The 20,695-nt window shown below is 39.2% G+C and overlaps 1 protein-coding gene across 5 annotated transcripts in view; it reads right to left on the reverse strand.

Annotated features, from left to right (window-relative positions):
* Nucleotides 1-20,695, reverse strand: part of pde4d (phosphodiesterase 4D) — a 220,575-nt gene that overhangs the window by 41,415 nt on the left and 158,465 nt on the right. The window contains exon 1 of one of the 5 annotated variants that reach the window (XM_023343274.1): nt 12,084-12,986. The exons of 3 other annotated variants lie outside the window; for them this stretch is intronic. In XM_023343274.1, the coding sequence (XP_023199042.1) occupies nt 12,084-12,172 (89 nt within the window). In that variant the 5' untranslated portion in view covers nt 12,173-12,986. Of the gene's footprint in view, nt 1-11,583; nt 11,605-12,083; nt 12,987-20,695 lie in introns of those variants that run through there. One more of the 5 variants, XM_023343276.1, reaches the window with a different exon arrangement.

Genomic DNA, 20,695 nt, shown 5'->3' on the forward strand with positions numbered 1-20,695 from the left:
GGCCATGTGTTTCTGTATTTAACTTATTTTCTAATCAAAGTGACAGCTTCTAAACTTTAAATAATATATTTAAATACATATTTAAATAGTAAAATTTTAGAAAAATCAGAAACTTGTGAAAGCAGGAAGCAGACAGTCGTGGACTTGAGCACTTTGCCCAAGAGGCTTTTCCATCGCACACATGCACACATAGCTGCAGCTCCAGTGCACCTCAAGCACATGGTGAAGTTAATAGGTTTAAGTTGGCAGCGGTCCCTGTGATGTCAGAGTAATCCTTCATTAAAACTGTGATGACATCATTGGGCTGCTCGGCGTGTGAAACCTGCATATGGCCACATATTTACAGGCCGTGTGGAGGGGGATGCCCTGCCACCTTGCACAAAGAATGCCCTGAACATGTAATCCAGATCAGGCTGTTCTTCAAAACACATGCAGAGTGTACCAGTGTCACAGCAATTTTATGAAATATTCTGGGGTCTGATATGCAATTTAATAAGTATGACTCTGCAGTTGCGTAAACAGCAGTACCCCATCAGTGAGGAGGCAAGTGGAATGGGTCGATTTGATATTTGTCCACCTTAAGTAATAAGTATGTGAACTAAAACTAACAGTGAAGATTGCAGATATACATTCATATTTAATACATTAGAATAATATTAAAAAGTTCATTCATTTCAGTAGCTCAACTCAATAAGTGTAACACATTGTACCGATTAATTACACAGAGACGTATTGATGTATTCAATGCTTTCAAATGAAAAGAAAAAACAATACAACATTTGACATGAGAGCATGAAACAGAGGAACAGGCCAAAGTGGCTGGGGAGAAAGAAGTCTGGGCCTTTGCTTAGGCTGCTGCCCACGACCCGTCCTGCGGAGAGAGTGGGTGGATGGATGGATGGATAGACAGATGGACAGAGTAAATGCTGTGTTCTCACAGGAATGGATATTCTACTATGTTGAATGGGTTTGTACGCACTGAAAAGGACCTGAAATTTGACCCATTATTCTACCTAAACCTATCTCAACCTTTTCTGCTGTGAGTCAGGGAGCGTTATTCTGAATGAGGCTACAGCCATCAGCGAATACTGTTTCTATGTCAGAGTGCACGTACAGTAGTTTGCAACAGTATTTTGGTATGTGGACAACATCAAACTAACATCAACAAGCTCAGGGTTTTCTAGCAGAAAATTACATCAGATGATAAAATTGACCCATTACAGAATGATCTTTATCAGAAGAAATTAGAGGTTGCCTTGACTGAAAACATGTCTGAATAATACTCCAACATTACATAAAATAAGAAGGCATGTCCCCCTTCTTATTGAGGGACATCCCGTGACACTCAATAAGAAGCTTGCAAGAGACTCATCAGGACTTAATTGCGCTTTGCGTGGGCAGAAAAAAAATACTGCAGAAGTAGTCAGCAAAGTCTATTAAAACCCTGTTACAGTGTTCATTTTGGTAATATTTAGTAAACCATAATGTGGCAAACTAGACTGAGAATACCCGAGGAGCTGGAATATTTAATATATTCCATGCACACTTGTAATATAATCATTTTAGTTATTTCATATTCATTATCTGCATTATGCTGGAGGGATTGAGAATAATGTGTAGGCACACAGAAAAAATGAGCAACATTGAGAATCAATCAGCTGTTATGTTTTCAATCCAATGCTGTTCAATTTTGGAGAACAAGAAGCCGAAAAGAGTGCAAAAATACTGCAATGAAAAACATGTATTTATATCTGTGTGTTTATCTGGTTAAACTAATGAATTAAGTTGTTCAGTGTCCATCCATCCATATTATGTAGCGCACAACACCGTGTGATGTGAGAGTCTCTCCTACTGTACAGGAGATCACAATTAGGATCAGTCAAGCAAGGCTGCAACGATAAGGAAAATCATGTAGAAATCGGCCATAAAAGATCAAATCTACTGCACTTAAATGGAATGGACCAATGATGATCAGTGGAATCAGCTAAATTCAAAGTCAAACCATCCAATTTTGTGTATGAGCATAAGCTGAAGTTATAAGCTAGCAAAAGTCCATAATATTTCTAAATCCGGTGAAGTATGTGTGTGTATTTGAGGGGACACCCTCTACAAGCCTAAGCCTTTTAAGTCTCTTTCTATGCCTCCTCGTACATGCTGTCGTCATCATGGCAATCCTAATCCCCACCTTCGTCAAAAACAATTCCCTCATGAAAATGAACAGCGTCATGTTGGTGTTTTTCTTCTTGTAAGAGATAATTCCCCTTACATTTGTGATGCTCTGGGCTTCATGTCTGAAACTTGCATCACAAGGGAGGTGGCAGAACAAAGAAGAAAACAGGTGACTAAATATGTGTTGAATCAGTCAATTTCTTGGACAAGCCAACTGTTTAGAAATCGGCATTTGAGGGGGTTGCTGTTCAAGCTTGAGGCTTCTATAAAAAAATAAATCAAAGCAGGTCCAACCTCTCCATTTCACCTTCTTACAAAAAGCAGGGAGTGACACAGACACCAATCATACAAAGTTTATGTTAATGAAAGCCCCAGGACCTAGGCCTTTGCACTACTTTAAAAAATAAAACAAACACAAAAAAACAAACATATTTTCATTTCTTTACAACTGAAATAAAACATCTAACCACAGGAAACTGCTTGGTTTTATACCTGGAAGGAACCTGAAACCATCTGGGTTCAGGACAAATGGGGACGGACAGTGCTGCACTGTAAGGATATCTCATGGCTTCTTTTGATTTTCCATCAGCACACTTAAATGTCAGGAAAATTTGATCCCTTTTAGTCAGATAACAAAGAAACTGTTGTTTTTAACCAATAAAAGTAGGTTAACAACTACATAAAAATATATTACAGGTAAAATACCTTTTGCAAGGGATATTTCTAACAAAAAAGGGGTGTAGCACAATAATATTTCTCAACTAAGGAAGTGGTGTATGTTTGGTTTAGCACTGTCCAGTCATTGGATATGGTCTTTAAGACAGTTTGTGATTAATGAAACATTTAATCCGTCAAAAAATAAATTCCAAAAGGAAGCATTTGATTTTGTTGTGGGACATTAAGATCACATTTTGGCAATGAAAACACAATCTATGTACTCATCAAACTTGGACTGGATTGTTGTATACTGATTACAAATTTTGAAACCATGTGTTGTGATACTTTTATGGTATTTCCATCCATGCATTGTCTATACCACTTATCCTACTGTTGCCTTTCAATCATCTTGAATCAGTCCGCCCATTTTCCTCTGACATTGAGGCATTATTCGCACAACTGCCACTCGATGGATATTTTCTCTTTCTCAGACCATTCTGAGAGATGATTGATGTGAAAATCCCAAAAGTATCTGAACTACTCAGCTCTATCCAATAAATGTGCCATGTTTAAAGTGGCTTAAATCCCCTTTCTTCCCATTCTGAAAATCAGTTCTAAAGTCATCTTTATCACATCTCGATGTCTAAATGTGTTGCTGCCCTGTGACTGATTAATTCAATGTTTGCGTTAACAAGCAAATGTACAGATTTACCAAAGAAGGTGCCAAAGAAGTGTATATAACATTCAAGTTTTTAACTTTCTCCTTTAATCAACAGCAACACTTGTAACACCTACTTTCAATTTCTACCGAGCTATCAGACGGACCACCAGCTAACCCCCTAGCCTCCAGCGTCTGGTTTCCACACTGTGTTCTTATTGATCTGTCCATCTTGTTGCCTCCGTCCTGCAGATAAGACCATGATTGAATACCCTGCCCAGCAGCTGCTGTGCAGACAGAGACAGTGGCAACTTAGGTGACTAAAATTGGAATGAAATTGATATTTAAAATGATCCCAAAGCCCCCTGAGGGTCTTTGTCTGGAACCGAAGCCCTTGTGTTCATTTCATATGCATTCCAGTGAGGCAGTTATGTAACTATAGTGCCACATAGTTATGCCCATTAGCACCACTCACACTGCTATAGCACATCCAACTTAGGTCTTTCTGTTTTGTGTTTATTAATTATGATAGGTAAAGACAGAATGGCTGTAAGAGTTAAAGTGCGCTCCAAAGTGAATTCAAAGGAAACAACCTATGCACTTTTCTTTCATTTCAAGCAAAACAAGTAATGTAAAAGTAAATATTTCTAAATGCCAGCTGCATCACTGAGTTGATGACAAATATGCACAAAGGTTAACTTATTTTATTCAGACGACTGAATAAAATAATATGCTCGGTTATCTCTAATACGCTCAGTTATCTTCATAATCCAAAAGCTGCGTGTGTTTGGACTACACTGGTCTGCCAAAGCTTGTTTTTGGCACACCGAGCGAGGATAACAGAGAATGAGGACAATCCTCATTCTGCACTGTAGCTCATCTGATAGGTTTCATGGAACACATGAGAAGTGAGAAAGATGAAAAACAAGGGAAATCTTCTGTAGTGTAAATAGGTGGCACAAAAACACAATGTGAAATCCAAGAGAAGCAATGTGTGACACACAAATTGGATGATGAAGCTAGCAGAAGGCTGGGACAGAGAGGAAGGATAAGCATGCCAGTAATAACTGACTCACTACTTGTATGAATTAAAATAGAAATAAATAACACTGGACAAACAAAGAAATGACCATCAGTGGGAGTGAAGAACTAAGTGTGAAATGGTGAGCTGATTGTTTATTAGTTCAAAGAAGGGAATGAATCAAAGTCCAAAAGGAAAAAAAAGGTTACAATCTGAACAGAAGTGACTATTGAACTGCAAGCACATCAACAGGGGCATGCCTGATATGCTTCAAGTATTTTCTAAATCAATTTAACACTGCAATGCTTTGAGGAAAAACAAACCAACAAGAGCTTTCTTTGCCTTACTGAATAAAAAATCTCACTGACTGACGCTGAAACAACTTACAAATATTATTTTGAAAGGGTGGTCACTTGACATGCTTTAATAATTAATCAGCACCAGACCCACTTATGTTGTAAAATAAAATAGACTTTGACAATAATTAAGATCCCCAACCTGTCAGGAAAAATTGGAAGATGTTCAATTCCCTTTAATAAGCTCTGACTCGTAATCAGCAGATCAAATATTGAAACATCCTTTTTATTATTATTTACAAGATGCATCAAAACTAAAATCTCCCACCATTTATAGTGTGTTAATCAACCAACTGCATTTATATTGAAGCACTTTTCTGAGGTTAATAAAAATCTGGTAATATATATATATATATATATATATAAAATTCCCTTCTCACCCACCGCGGGTGGTTCTTATCCTCTGAGCTCGGGTCCTCTACCAGAGGCCTGGGAGCTTGAGGGTTCTGCGCAGTATCTTGGCTGTGCCAAGGACTGCACATTTCTGGACTGAGATGTCTGATGTTGTTCCTGGGATCTGTTGTAGCCATTGGTCCAGTTTGGGGGTGACTGCCCCGAGGGCCCCGATGACCACAGGCACCACTGTGGTCTTCACCTTCCAGGCCCTCTCCAGTTCCTCCCTGAGGCCCTGGTATTTCTCTAGTTTCTCGTGCTCCTTTTTCCTGATGTTGCAGTCGCTTGGTATTGCTACATCTATCACAACGGCTTTCCTCTGTTGTTTATCCACTACGACAATGTCTGGTTGGTTCGCCATTACCATTTTGTCTGTCTGGATCTGGAAGTCCCACAGGATCTTAGCTCTGGCGTTCTCCGCCACCTTTGGGGGTGTTTCCCACTTTGATCCCGGGGTTTCCAGTCCATATTCTGCACAGATGTTTCTGTACACTATGCCTGCAACTTGGTTATGTCGTTCCATGTACGCTTTCCCTGCCAGTATCTTGCACCCTGCTGTTATGTGCTGGACTGTCTCAGGGGCCTCCTTGCACAACCTACACCTTGGGTCTTGTCTGGTGTGGTATATCTGGGCCTCTATTGCTCTGGTGTTTAGGGCCTGTTCCTGGGCGGCCAGGATGAGGGCCTCTGTGCTGTCCTTGAGTCCAGCTTTTTCCAGCCATTGGTAGGATTTACTGATATCAGCCACTTGGGTTATTTGCTGGTGGTACATCCCATGTAGGGGCTTGTCCTGCCATGATGGTATCTCTGGCACCTCAACCTCCGTTCCCTGTTGTCTGAGATATTCACTGAGCACATTGTCTGTTGAGGCTTTGTCCCTGATGTATTTATGGATCTTAGTTGTTTCGTCCTGGACTGTGGTTCTCACACTCACTAGTCCTCTGCCTCCTTCCTTGCGGCTCGTGTACAGTCTCAGGGTGCTGGATTTGGGATGGAATCCTCCATGCATTGTTAGTAGTTTTCTAGTCTTAATATCAGTGGCTTTTATCTCCTCCTTTGGCCAGCTAATTATTCCAGCAGGGTATCTGATTACTGGCAGGGCATAGCTGTTTATTGCGCGGATTTTGTTCTTGCCATTGAGCTGGCTTCTCAGGACTTGCCTTATTCGTTGGAGGTATTTAGCTGTGGCTCCTTTCCTTGTGACCTCATCGAGGTTGCCATTTGCTTGTGGTATACCTAGGTACTTGTAACTGTCCTCTATGTCTGCTATTGTTCCTTCTGGGAGTGAGACCCCTTCTGTGCGGATGACCTTCCCCCTCTTTGTGATCAGCCGACCACACTTCTCTAGTCCGAATGACATCCCAATGTCCGTGCTGTAGATCCTGGTGGTGTGGATCAGTGAGTCGATGTCTCGCTCACTCTTGGCATACAGCTTGATGTCATCCATATAGAGAAGGTGGCTGATGTTGGCCCCATTTTTGAGTCGGTATCCGTAGCCAGTCTTGTTGATAATTTGGCTGAGGGGGTTCAGGCCTATGCAGAACAGTAGCGGGGACAGAGCATCTCCTTGGTATATGCCACATTTGATGGACACTTGTGCAAGTGGTTTGCAGTTGGCTTCAAGGGTGGTTTGCTTCAAGGGTGGTATATATATATATATATATATATATATATATATATATATATATATATATATATATATATATATATATATATATATATAAGCCATATACAGAATCTCAAAACTCAATTATCAAAGGAAGGTAGTTACTGCAAGTTTTTCAGTCAGGTTTTGTTCCTGTAGTCTAATTTTCACTGTAAAGTGCACGAGTACCTTGTTCAACATGTACAAGCACAGCTCTTTCATTCATTGTGAACATGAGCAAAGCAGCAGGGCTAATGTGAGAAAACGAAGTGTTAAAAAAAGGAATGTGTGGAGAAGAAAGGAGTGTTAGACTGTGTGGCCTTTTCAGGTGAGGTGAATTGCTAGCACCCTTAATAAGACTGTGTAAGGCAGAATCTCCCCTGCACAGCAGGCTGGCAGAGATTGATGCTGGAAGTGAGCAGCAGACCTGTATTTCATACCCACACATGCACACCCCCTTGCTCATAGCTCATGGAGTGAAGGGACAACGGTGACTGATGAATGCATCTCCCGAAAACTGACAGGAAGTCTCTGCCGTCCCCAAACAGCACATTTTAGAATCTCTGCCTCGGTTACGACACAATGAGTCGGAGCGATAGAAAGCAATCTAAAACCCAGCTGAGACTAACCCATCGGAGCTGGAATCAATGACAACGCACCATGGGAGAAGCGTCAAAGAAATGAGATAAAAATTCCATGTGTCTTGTTATCTAATAGATAAAATACATCTGAGGTAGCGACTGCTGGGGCCACCAGAAACAAGGAAGGGTGAGGGAGAAATGAAGTAGAGAGAATAAAATCTGAAGTTCTTAAACACCTTGCATACAGCAGATTATCACATCCCAAACCGTCATATTTCCACTGAATCCACTCATGCTACAAGACTGTAGTAAATAGTAGAGGACGGGAAGAGAGAGGAATCGTGCAGCAGAGCATCTGCAATCTTTGTTCTAAATATAGCCTCTCCTTTTCCCTCTCCCCGCTCTCTGAGGCGCTGGATTCACTTAAGTGGATTTACTACACAGACTTTTCATCTCCTTTCTGGTTAGTGTTTAATGAAGTTTAGGCAATCATACATCTCAGTTTGTTCATTGCTCAGCTGGAGGCAACACCCAGTGTCAGAATGTGGGTTGAACTGTTACAACATAACTAAAAGCCAGTGTGCATCTGCATTATTCATGGAGACTGTAGTAACTCGGAATCTTTATTAATATTATTAAGCATCAGCCTTTCCATTTTCATCCTACTAATAAACAGCTGTACATTTACGTAGTGATGAAATGAAATCAGTGCATTACAGAAGGTAACTGCTCCTGTGTCTGATGAAGCCTGTAAACTAAATACCAGTTCTCTGTTCTAGGAGTGTAATGGGAGCTTGTAGAATAAGGCTTTGCAAGACTAAAACATCATGATAGCTTTTATGAAAGGGGATTCAGTCTCATAAAAGCTACTTAATTGTTGTCAACATGATTTTGTGTAATCTTAGATTGGAGCATATGTTTGGAACTCTTATTTTGTAGTAAGAAAGGAAGTAGTACTGTGGTTTTGAAAGTATCTACAAATAAAACATCTCAACGGGCTGCCTGATCAACACTAAAAATCTATCTCCAAACTTTGCTTGGCAGGAATTTAAGTATTTTAGGGTATCAAGTGACAGACAAAGTACAAATGGTTTGACAGTGGCAATGAGAATACACTGAGTGGCTAATAGTTGGATGCTAATCAGGAACTTCTTCTTTTTCCTACTAATCTCGATGGCTAATGGTGTATTTTCTTAGTAATAAGAAATCAGATATCTCAAGTTGCCATATATAAATACAACAAAAAGTCAGAATTTCTGTAAAGTCTGAACTCCAACAGGGAAAGTCGGTGGCCACAGAGCAGCAACAAATACAGAGTCTATGGTTCATATACATATAACCCTACATCAAGCCATTAAGCAGAGATTCTTTGAAATAAAGTTTAGAATTGTAAAAAAAAATAGGCAGTTTATTTCTAAATTACTTATTTATAAAATTCACTGAAGGCTGCCTAGAAAACTATTGTAGATGCTGCAGCCAGAACAAACATACAAAAACAAGAACAGATACTTGTCTTAGATTGGAGCATAAAACATTTGCTTGTTAGAAACCTTTAAATAACATTGGCTTTTCCCAAAATGGGCCTTTTTCTTTCCACTTGGTATTCGCATGGTCCAAACTAACCACTGGAGTCCCCAAAGCATGTTTCTTTGTGTACATGGGGAGCATAAAACAATGACCAGAAGTCTTCAAGTTCCCAGATGAAATCCAAAAGGGCTTATATATCATAGTTATTTTGTTCTGTTTTTAGAAGTTATCAGGCTTTGCCTAATTTTATTTCCCATTGCATGGTGGTTTTTAAAAAATAGCTTTTTAATTAAATTTGACCCAAATTAGCCAGCACTTAGCTGTTTACATGCTACTATCCCTAATAACATGTGAATTACTAAGATTACATGCAGTTTATGTGCATGCTAACTGCATGCATATAAAAGAGCATTAGCAGTCCTTTTGCTGATGTAATGTTTTTATTTGTTTTAGGAGTAAATGTTTGTAAATCTGAAGCTGTTACAAATATTCTGTATTCATAGTATAATGAAGGATCATGTTTATCTTTGTGTTATTTTAGATTTTAAATAAGAGGTAACCAAATGTAAGTAAACTTTTAATCTAGAACTCACATAAAAATGTCTGCATCAAATACTGGGAATGTATAATATATTTTAGCTAATCCACAAACCTTGTTAATTAGATATGACAAAATACAATGTAAACAACCCAGTTGGGATCAGCTGACTAGTGTGTAAATATTTTGATTTTGTTCACTTCAATGTACCCGTTTTAAGCTTTGGAGTGGCTTAAAAGGTCAAATTTAGATAAAGTAAATTCAAAGCTGAGTGTAAAAATAACTACAATGCTCTACTGTTGTGAGGCTTGTTGAGACACATAGAGGGCAACGCGTTTCAGAGACAACTGTTGTGACCATCTGAACTTTGCAGCCCCTGCAATGGTTTCTTTTTTTAGCCTTCAAAAGCTTTACCTTGCATATTTATGTGCAGAAGAGTGCATATACAAAAGCATACTTTAAACTGAAATAAATTCTATCTTACTGTAATCCTTATGATCTCTTTCCTTTTAGTGCCACACAGAACAACACAGGTCTGACAGAGAGTAAAGGATGGGTCCATTATCAAGGTGCAATGAATAATACAAGTCTTCCTGAGAGCTCTTTTTTCACTTGCACACACACATCTAAAAGTCACAAGGCTAATAGATTTACTGTGTAGAAAAAAAATCATTCCAAGGTCTGAAAGAAAGTCTGAGAGCCCGATCTTCAGTTTCTCAGTCTAATGCTTGCATCTGAAATTTTTAAACAGGACTGAATAGTTATTTGCAACTAGGCTGCAAATAACTACTGCAGTTATTTGCAGAACTCAGAATTCTTCTGAGTTAGAAGAATTCTGAGTTAAAATTCTTCTAACTCAGCTACTAAAATGGGGATACTATGTATTTTCCAGGCACATTTTATAGCATCATCAAGTAACTATGTTACTTTCAGTTGTATAAAAATATATGTATATATCAAACATAACTTACAAGAAATTTGACTTTGAAATTTGGCATCTGTCTCTTTTTAAAGTTCCTGCTCTTTCTAACTATCAAAACAATGCTCCTCCATTAGGTCGTTTATAACCATTCTTAGGAGCGTTGGATGGAGAAGTAGTTTGTTTGATGCGCTCAGTTCCACCAGGTGCTAATTGCTGCTAGAGCTAGTCTGGTGGAGCTGAGTGGGGAAGGTGTAGGGGAGGGGAGATGTAGAAGCTTGGCTGGAGACTGCAACTTCAAGGAGCTTTGCAGACATCTGAGGCGGTTTGTGGGAGCAAGACTTTAGGCACCTCTGAATGGCTGCCATGGGATAGTCAAGGATTCCTCAAACACATAAGGCAACACTCTAGGCATGTTTCTGATGAGAGGATGTCATTATAACATGATGTAAAGCTCAAAAAAGTCAATTTCACATAATAACCTCTCCCTCCTCTCATCCCCCACCTTAACTACATATCTGCTGACTGGTAACTACATCTTAGAGTTGTTATTGGTGACTTTAATCAATGGTTATATCTGCAAGAGCAAACCTACATGTTGAAATAAAATAATTCCATGTTTATGAATTAAAAGTTTCCTTGCACTCTACTTCCATAATAAAAGGTCAGTTCTCTTTCTGTCTGTCTCTGTGTGCTGTAGTAGGTCTGGCTGGCCATGCTTATGCTTTCCACTCTTCCTACTATAGCTCAGTGGTGGAAAATTCAATAAACAATGCCGTATAAAATATTAAAGCCGCAATCTGCTCAGCTTGATAGAAAGACTTCAAACCAATAACTGGCAAAACTGTACATGCCCTTCTCTGCAATATGAACAGATGCCCCAACCAAATCAGGAAAGAAAATCTGCATCACATGGTGTACTTTAACAAGAGATGAGTGTGAGTCTAAGGAGAAACATAACAGGAAATTATAGCACAAGGCTTAGGGACAGTCATAACAGGTAAAGGAAGTTTACTGCAGTTAGGATAAAAAGCTGACAGCTGTGTGAGACAGCAACAGCATCAACTTGTTTAAGGAAATGACACTTGGCTGGAAACCCTTTGCAAAAACTCAACTCACTGGAAAAACCATGTTAGGAATACAAACAATATCCATGTCCCAGCATCCCCTCCATCTGACGTCACTGGCTGCTTTGCGTCCCGCCCAGTTTACAACACAGCTGAAAGACAGCTACTCCCAGTATGTATGTACCAGCCTTAAGAAGAAAAACCAACACAGGACAGTCAAAACAGTGTGAAAACACATTAACTAAATATCCTCCCTCCCCATAACAGCAGTGTGCTGTTGCATTACAACACCACGGTGTGCTTTTGCTTGCTATTTCTGAACTGCCTTTAAGTTTATGGATCAACTAGAGCATTTAGTGTGGGAGAAAATGACAGGAAATGTCTGGCCCATTTAACAATAAATTTCCTTGAATACATGTGAGCTGAGCTTGGGAAAAACATAAAAGGAGAACAGGGATGGGCAAGTCACGAGGGAGCGCTTCACATACAATTAAAACAAGAAATCGCCATAGAGTCCCACAAAAAGTATTTCACTTGTTGCTGTAAACTTACCATATCCACGAGTGTCGTCTGACCGGAAACTGACTGAGGTGCATCATGGACCTGTCACAGCGAAGACCTGGAGATTGTCCCGGCTTCATTCCAGAGCTGTGTCAGGAATGCCCTGCACCCTTGGAGCCCCTCTTCTACAAATTAAAGTTTTCTATCTATAGATCATGCCCCATGCTATCTGCAGACCCCTAAACATGATAAAGTGTTCCATAGTTGTGTGAAGTCCTCCTATGTGATGCATTCAGACCTGTCCTTGAGTACAGAACTTCTTGCTTCTTTTGTTTGGTCCTATCATCATTAGAAGAAGTTCCTACTTGTCTCTCAAAAGGCAATCTTTAAAAAAAGTAATAATAACGCACAGCAGAATCCATAAAGAAGTGAGAAAAAAAGCTGAAGTTGAAGTATGAAGACTTGAGCCTTGCATGAAGTCAGTTTCTAAGTGAAAGTGTCAGCAGTGCCAACAGGCAGGCGGCCACCCGGCAGGACCAACTAAGCTCTCCGGCCGCTGCTCTTTTTTCCGTGGGATTCTTCCTGCAAAGGCTTGGAAATTACTGTCCCACATCCACATGGTGAACTGGTTCAGGGACTCATTCTTAGCGTAAACATTCCTTTTCCTGAAAGCCGATGACGCCGGTAGGAGAAGGCAGCCACAGTCGCAGCAGCATGACAGAGCATGTTGCACACAGAGAGTCAGTCACACTCACAGGTTCGCTTTCACACTCTCAGCTCTGCCACCTCACCACCCCTTCTTTCTTTGTCTCTCTTGTTTCTCTCTGCCTGTCTGTTCTGCCCAGGGAGGAAATTCAGGATGGAGGAAGGGAGTATAAAAAAAGAAAACAGTATAGCGTCTCTTCAGTTTCTCTCTTACTCTCTCTTGACTTGCTGCTGATCGTCTTTCTCGCCTTTCCTCCCTCCTCCCTCACCCTAGTGGGATGTCCTGACTCTGTAATAGGTATGCCTGTTGTACTCAGTAGGCTAAACCTAATGATCCTCTTAAGGCTTCATTCAGAGGAACAGGTCTGCACAAACACAATTTGCCTAAACAGAAGAGTGTATACGGTAATAAGAACAGACTTTCCTGCTCTTTCTAACAGCCTTCCATTGTCATGACAACAACTTCTCCTGTTCATTATGTTAGTCTGTCTTGTTTTTATGACTCTGGGCAGAACTAGTCTGTCTCTGGCTTCTGCATGCCAGTCTGTGAACCATGAAATTTCAAACCACACAATGCAAAATTTTTCTTTTTTTTTTTTTGTTCCAGTAAATGCATCCGAGTGTAAAACATATAGTTGACGCATGTGTGATGAAAGCAAGCGGGGGTTTTATGAAGGCACGTTTGCTTCTCAAAACCAGTTAAACTGGATGCCTTTTTTACTTGCAGCAGCCTCATGAATAATTCTGCTTTTACACATGATGACTGTGCATATGTTGGAATCTGTTTTTGCATATCTGACTTTTCACTCCTTTCTAAGCATGTGTGTAGAATGAGACTGGAATTGGCAACGATGCTAAGAGTCGAGGTTGGAGTTACCACTCCCAGGTTGTGTCTGAGTGTGCGTGTTTCTTATTTAAAGCCAAAGTTCCAGTCTTTGTGGTCTGAAAAACAGGATCCAGCGCTGCTTCTTGCACACATCCTGCCTAGCACACACGTCATCAACTTCTTAACTGCTGCCAAAATGTCCAGCCACCTCACCACCCTCTGTATAAACTGGCACCTTTCAGTTAAACCACCATGAGTGGCAGACATCAGAGAGGTAAACTGTGTGGTAACTTAAGACAGGAATGAGTCAGTTTGGGTGGGAGGTATGCAGTTAAGTCACTGGACTTCACACCTCAGGCATAAGAAAATACAAGGTAAACTGAGTTCACTGATAAAACAAAACCTTTAACAAAAGTGAGATCTTGATATCTGTTGTTGGTTTTATGTTTGCAATCAAGTCAGCCATACCGACAAGATGCAAGATGCTGATATGTGAGCATTTTTACAGTCACTGTCTTTTTCCTTTTCCTTTCACAACTATTACATGTCTAAAAGACATTTTACTAGATACACCTGTTTAGTATCAAGTTGGACCCCTTCTACCTGCAGACCTGCCTTAATTACTTGTGGTACAGGTTCAACATGTTCTCTGAAACATTCTTCCAAGATTTTGGTCTGTATTTACATGGAGTTTTGTAGGATAGAGTATTATTCTGCTGGAACTGTCAAAAAGGAAGGGTCATGGTTGGCTGTGGTGATTAAATGAAGCTCAATTGGTACTAAGGGGCCTAACGTGTACCAAAAAAAAAATCTCCTACACCATTATACCACATGTACCAGTCTGAGCGATTATTATAAGGCCAGATGGTGCTTCCTTATAATAAGGAAGAACCAGATGCTTAAGGATTATAATAAGGAATAAAATTCCTTATTATTTAGTTATATGCACTCAATAACTAAACTCTTCAGATAGGCTCTCTGGTTATAAAGAGGGTTGAGAACAGGGTTGTAGTTTAATCCCAACCTTGAACCTAACATCTGAATGTTGAAGCTGAAATAATTATCAGACCAGGCTGCAGTTTTATTATCTGACATTCTCCAGTTTGTGTGAGCAGGATTACATTAGAGCCTCACTTTCCTGCTCTTGACTGTCAGAGGTAGTACTCAGTGTGGTAAACTGCTGCTGTTGTCCATTCAGCATTCAACATGTTGTATGTTCTGAGATGGTATTGGTTAGAGCAATTATTTGAGCTACTGTTGCCATTTCATCATCGCAAACTAGTTTAGTCATTCTCCTCAAATATCTGACATGGAATTTACATGACCGCAACTCCCTAGATATCTCCTCTTATACAGACCATGCTCTGGAAACCCAATAGATGCTTGTCCATGAAAATCTGAGAAGAACAGCAGCCTATAAAATATTCAGACCACCCTGTCTGGCAGCAACAACTATGCCACACGCAATGTCACTTAAGTCATCTTGATCCTCGGCTCAAACTACAAGTTGTTCTGAGTACTTGAAGAGACCTAACCACATTGAGTACTGCGACTTGCCGATTCTCTATTTGTGCTAACAAATGATGACAAATGGAGATCTAATAAAGTGATCATTGATTCTGTATAGATCACTTTGTTCTGGGTTTTCCAAATCTGGCTGGATGTTTTTTCATCGTTTCCGGATGTTCATGGTACAGTTGTTTTCTTTCTGTCATTTGACCTACTTTGACAGTTGGACTTGCATATACTGCTTCAGCTCTGTGTAGCAAATGAAGCTGCACTTAGCTTTAGTACAGCAGCCTTTAGTACTAGTTTTATATGTTACAACCTTAAAAGCAAATGACTAAGCAGGGGAACAAATCTTTCTGGAAGTTTTATCTACACATGATTAACTGGAAGTCAACAAACATGCACACAATAACTAAACTCTTCAGGTAGGCTCTCAGGTTATAAACAGGGTTGACATGAGGATGGGGTGTAACTCAAATTGGGATAATATTCTAAGGAAACATTAAAAGGATAAATAAATAAAAACACTTGAATGAAGACTCAGACAAGGACTCTGCATCCACAGTAGATCTCATCTTAATCTGTCATCTGATTAAGATGAGAGAACATCTTTATCAGAACATCCCTTTAAAAATGTAGCAAAAAATTCTTCGTTTGTTTCCTAGACCATATTATTAAAACCATCTCGCATACAAGCTGAGTGCACACAGTATGTTTCAGTGCAACTGTATGTGCCAGTGGGTGGTATTGCATAACTGCTGTTGCCCCTTGTGCTGCTCAACACTTGTAAGCTGTCACAACTCATCCTGCAACCTGCGTGAGACCAAAGAATAGAGGAAAAAGTCAACTGAGGAAAAATCTGAGCTTCCAAACAAACAAAGGATAAAGAAAGAAAGCATCAGGGAGATGAGGGAGAAATGGAGAGCGAAAGAGTTGGAGGTTGTTCATGAGTCTTTTGAGCAAGATAAAAATCAGTAAAGACAAGGAGGAGGTGGAGGAGCGACAGTGTAGAAGCAGCAGAACAAGGGGAAGATTTATGAACAATAAAAGTAAATGCAGCTGTGATGGAAGGACACAGCAGCCTTGAAACAACAATATGTTCCCCAACACAGCTAACATCGTAACTTATAGCAACCATAAAGTCGTAGAACAGCATTAACCTATCAACATCTGTGACCCCAGCTTGTAAGCACACAGATAGTTTCCATCCAAAAAATATCACATCATACTCCAATCAGGGCAGTCCTTTCCATTACATTACCACTCTTTCTGTGTAGCTCGGACTCAGGGGGAGGGGGCCGGATTACACAGCGGCACAAGTATACATCGATTTCATGTGTACTGACATTTAGCAAAGTACTTTTCTTCATTTTTCTGCAGATCGATTGTCCTGAGAACACAGGCTGAACGCCCTCTGCAGAAATGGGTCCAGCTAAGCCCTGCAGCAATACCATGACAGCTGCAACTCCTGCTGCTTGCAAAACAAAAACATTATGTATGCAATGCTTTACATGACAAAAGCTTTCAAGGCACATAAAACTGGCAACACAAAATTGTTACAGCTACTACGAAAACTAATCACATTATCAAATTGCTGTTCATTAGCAGATTAACCAGAGAATAAATCAATCACAACAAATGCACTTAGAAACTGTAGTCAATTCATGTCACATTAGAATAAAAATCTTACATATTTAGCTACTGAACAACCAAGAAAGTCTCACAGACTGACACAAAACTAAACCTCGTGCAATTATTCCCCTGAGATAGAAAAACTGCCTATCAGTCAGCATGTTGCTGTGGAAATGCCTTGGGCCTGGTCCTCCTCCTTGCCATTCACAGATGGTAATGCAGTGGCATTTCAGCAAAAGGTTAACTCATTCCCCCCTTTTCAAATCAGATATTTGTAATTAGATCCCCACATCTAATAGGAACATGGTGGCTTCAAGGGCCATTCTGTAAAATGTGAAGAATGTTTAAGTAGAGAAAAAAAATTACTCACTCATTGAGTTGAGAGGCTTTTCTGACACTTTGATTTTAAAGTGGGCCAAAAGACAGTGAAGGAGGGGATTAATTCATAAAAAAAACTGGTACATTAAAGCTCAGTGTGAGCTGTGAGTGGTGTAGCTACAGAACATAAGCTGTGCACATTCAGACGGACATTGGAGAATCATAAATGAAACAAGTAATAATATACCCCATAAATATAACCTTTTACAGCAGAGTGGCAAGAAGATTGTTACATTTTCTAAAGAAGGCTATAAGAATACCCCTTTGCAGTCTGTCGCCACAGATGGAGGAAACACAAAGAATGTGCAAAAGTAGGTCTGATGGTGTTTTCCTTAAATGAGACAACCCTGAACAATTTTGGCCAACATGCAAAATAAGCCCTAAACATACCACCAGCTCTGAAATTGAAACGGCTAAATAAAAGGAGACTCGTGTGTTAGAATGGGCTAGATTTAAATTTAATTCAAAATTTGCGGTGATTGCGTGTGCGTTATAAAACATGATAGTCAAGGTGACAAAGCTTTCTAAATGTGCCCCAAATTTACAAGAGATTTTTAGGTCTAAATTAGAGCAACGAAAAGACTGGGTGTTCAAATCAGGTGTTAACTGTTAGGGAAAGAATGAGACTAAATCTGAAAGTGACTGGAAGCACAAATCCCATCATCAACACAAAATGTATGTGCCATGCTTTTTACATTGTCTATTGCCTGGAAGAATATCTTTCTATAGTTATCTCATTTGCATTGCTTTTTCGATAAAAGAATGAGTAAACTGAAATTAAAATCTATTTAGTTTACTACAGTAACAGTTAACAAAAAACAAAGAATAATTTTATATAAATATTTCCACACATAGATGTGTAAATCATGTAAGTTTCTTTAAGATTTTTTTAAAATAAACAACTAAGATATAATACCACAGTCAATGTGAATGGAATATAAAAAACCTCCAAATCTCCCCTTTTCAATGTTCACAGCATAGAAAAAAAAGACAAATCTGCAACCATTCATCAATCAGCTCAACTGGATTATAGGCCACCATCTGTGCTTAATAGCATCATTAATACAAAGTTAAAAACCACAACTCCAAATGGCAATGTCTGCTGTGAATGCTTCACAAAGCAGTTTTTTCCCCCCAAAGCAGGTACAGATGGGAATGTACTGAAATATCAGTGGTCCATTACCACAAGCAATTTTTACTCTAACCCCATCTGGTAACGGTGACTCTCACTAACAGTTGGAACGATCAGTTTCATTCTTCTTTATGATACCTTAATTACCAGATTATATAGGTTCAGGAATCATAACTTGTCCCCTAATAAGCTGACAATAACAGGTGAAAAAATCTTGTGTGTTCTACACAAAAGGTAGGTTGTTGAGTAACAATGCACAAAAACTGAAAACCAAGATTAATGTATGAACTTTTAGAACTGTGTAGACATATTTTTCTCTGTGCTCTACTTTTTTCTTTTTTGGTTGGTGCGAAGTCTAGTGTGAATTCCCCAGGAAGTTTTAGCATAATAGCCTTTAGGTAGGTATCTTTGGTATTCCACAGTTAGACGTCATAACTTCTAGAGACGTGGCTGAAAAGTGTTTCCTATGTTTTAAAATAATGTAAAATATTAACATGATTAACCCATGGTGTCCTTAACAGAAAATAATATGTGAAGCTATTTTATAGTAACAAACATTACAAATTAAGTAGGACAGAGATGTTAGTGTTAACTTCTGACCATTTTGATGATTTTAGCTCATAGGAAAAGAAAACCTAACCATAAATATAATAAAAAAATAAATAATTAATTATAATACAATGCTGTATGCCTACAGAAATGGCATTTCCATGTACAATACACTAAATATACTCAATTTCTGGATTTTGGAAAAAAGTTTTTTCATTTGCATTATATATACACCTATAAAAATCCTTCAGCTATTCAAACTTGTTCTGTCACCCATTGCTCCTTTAGTTTATCACTTTATTTATGAAGTTGGCAAGAACCTCCTGAAAACAAGTTTTCAAAACAGGATGTCATTAGTTACGGGCTGCAGTTGTTACTTGTTTAGTTATTCAGTAAAACTGAAGTTGCAGAGACAACCATTTGCCATTTCCAGTTAAAATAAATACATTAATCAATGACACATTTCAGGAAACTCTTATGTAATGTCATGTCATGTTGACATGACATTACAACTGTGCTAATGATAAAATCCAACATTTAAATTCAACCAACATATTCTTTATCCGTCCCAAAGGGAGATTAATATGGTTATTACTCATTTTATGCATGCTTCTTGAAAGAGTTGTAACAGAGAGTGCGTAGGAAAGATGAGTTGTCGTGGTCAGTATCATACCAAATTTAACAAAAATAATCTATTAATTTGAGTCATTCTGCATGACTTTGCTGTGCTGGTTTACTGTAAATGTGCCTCAAAATGTCAATCTGAGCTCAATTTGTTTATCCCTTTCTGTATGGAGTTGGTAAAAACTTCCTGAGCATGTTTTCAAAACAGTGACTGCAGACAGGAATTATTGCATTGCCGGTATTCCACAGTTTGACGTCACAGCACTCGGAGGTGTGTTGACATGTGACGCACACTGAAAAGCCACAAGCCACAAAGTCTAACTTTTGAATTTTCATTGCTGAACGAAAACTGTGCTTTAATGAGTTTTACAAGCGAAACAATACAGCAGTGCTGCATCTTTTATTTGTGCCTGTCTCTGATTAGTTAAGGGTTCTAAGGAGGAAATTTGGCAGTTAAGATACAAACATTTTATCTGGCATTAATTACCCATTTTTAATGCCACTCTGAGCATCATCATGCAGATTACATATAATTTTATATTTTACCTTTCAAATCTATAATTGTTTTGGCTCTGTGCAGCACAGCGGGACATGTGTTCAGTTCTTACGCAGTGAAGCATTTGTCGAAATTTTGTTCAGCCTCATTGACTTTTTGGCAACACGTCCTCTGAATGGGATCGGACAGTGACCCTGCTCCTCGTTTACAAGCTTTCAGAGACCTGTGAATATGCGGGTATGGGCTAAAGATGACAATGATTATCAAGTGTTCTGTCAATTGCCAGCATTGTGCTGAGGATCTGCTGCCATCAGAGCGTAAATGCTCCTCTGCACACTTGAATGAGAGCTTTGTGCCTGGGCCATCAAATTAAACTCAGCCACTCACGCGGTAGGGGTGAGTGCATTTTGGAAGCTTGACACTCTGGGAGCACTCTAGTTAAAGTGTCATAAAATTTCACTTCTCGCCAGTTTTTGTCTACTTTATAATTTAAAGTTTCTTCACTCCTTCAACAGCCTGTTGCTGACGTAGCAAAAATAAGTAAATAAAAAAAAAAGAATACAGATCCATCTCAAATGAGAAAAATCCTGAAAGTTGATTTATTTAAGTGTTTCAGTTCAAAATGGAGAACCTAGATAATACATAGATTCGTTAAATAGAGAGTAAGGTATTTCGAGCATTTAGAATAAGGCAAAACCAATAAAGGATATTTCACATAAAAGTTCATCAAAGTTATGCTAAGTTGAGTTTTCCATCAATGACACTAACAACAAGGGGTGTTAGCCACAAGCAGTCATTGCTAGTGATCTAGC

This window comes from Xiphophorus maculatus, chromosome 12 (genome assembly GCF_002775205.1).
Source record: "Xiphophorus maculatus strain JP 163 A chromosome 12, X_maculatus-5.0-male, whole genome shotgun sequence".
Taxonomy (NCBI): Eukaryota; Metazoa; Chordata; class Actinopteri; order Cyprinodontiformes; family Poeciliidae; genus Xiphophorus; species Xiphophorus maculatus.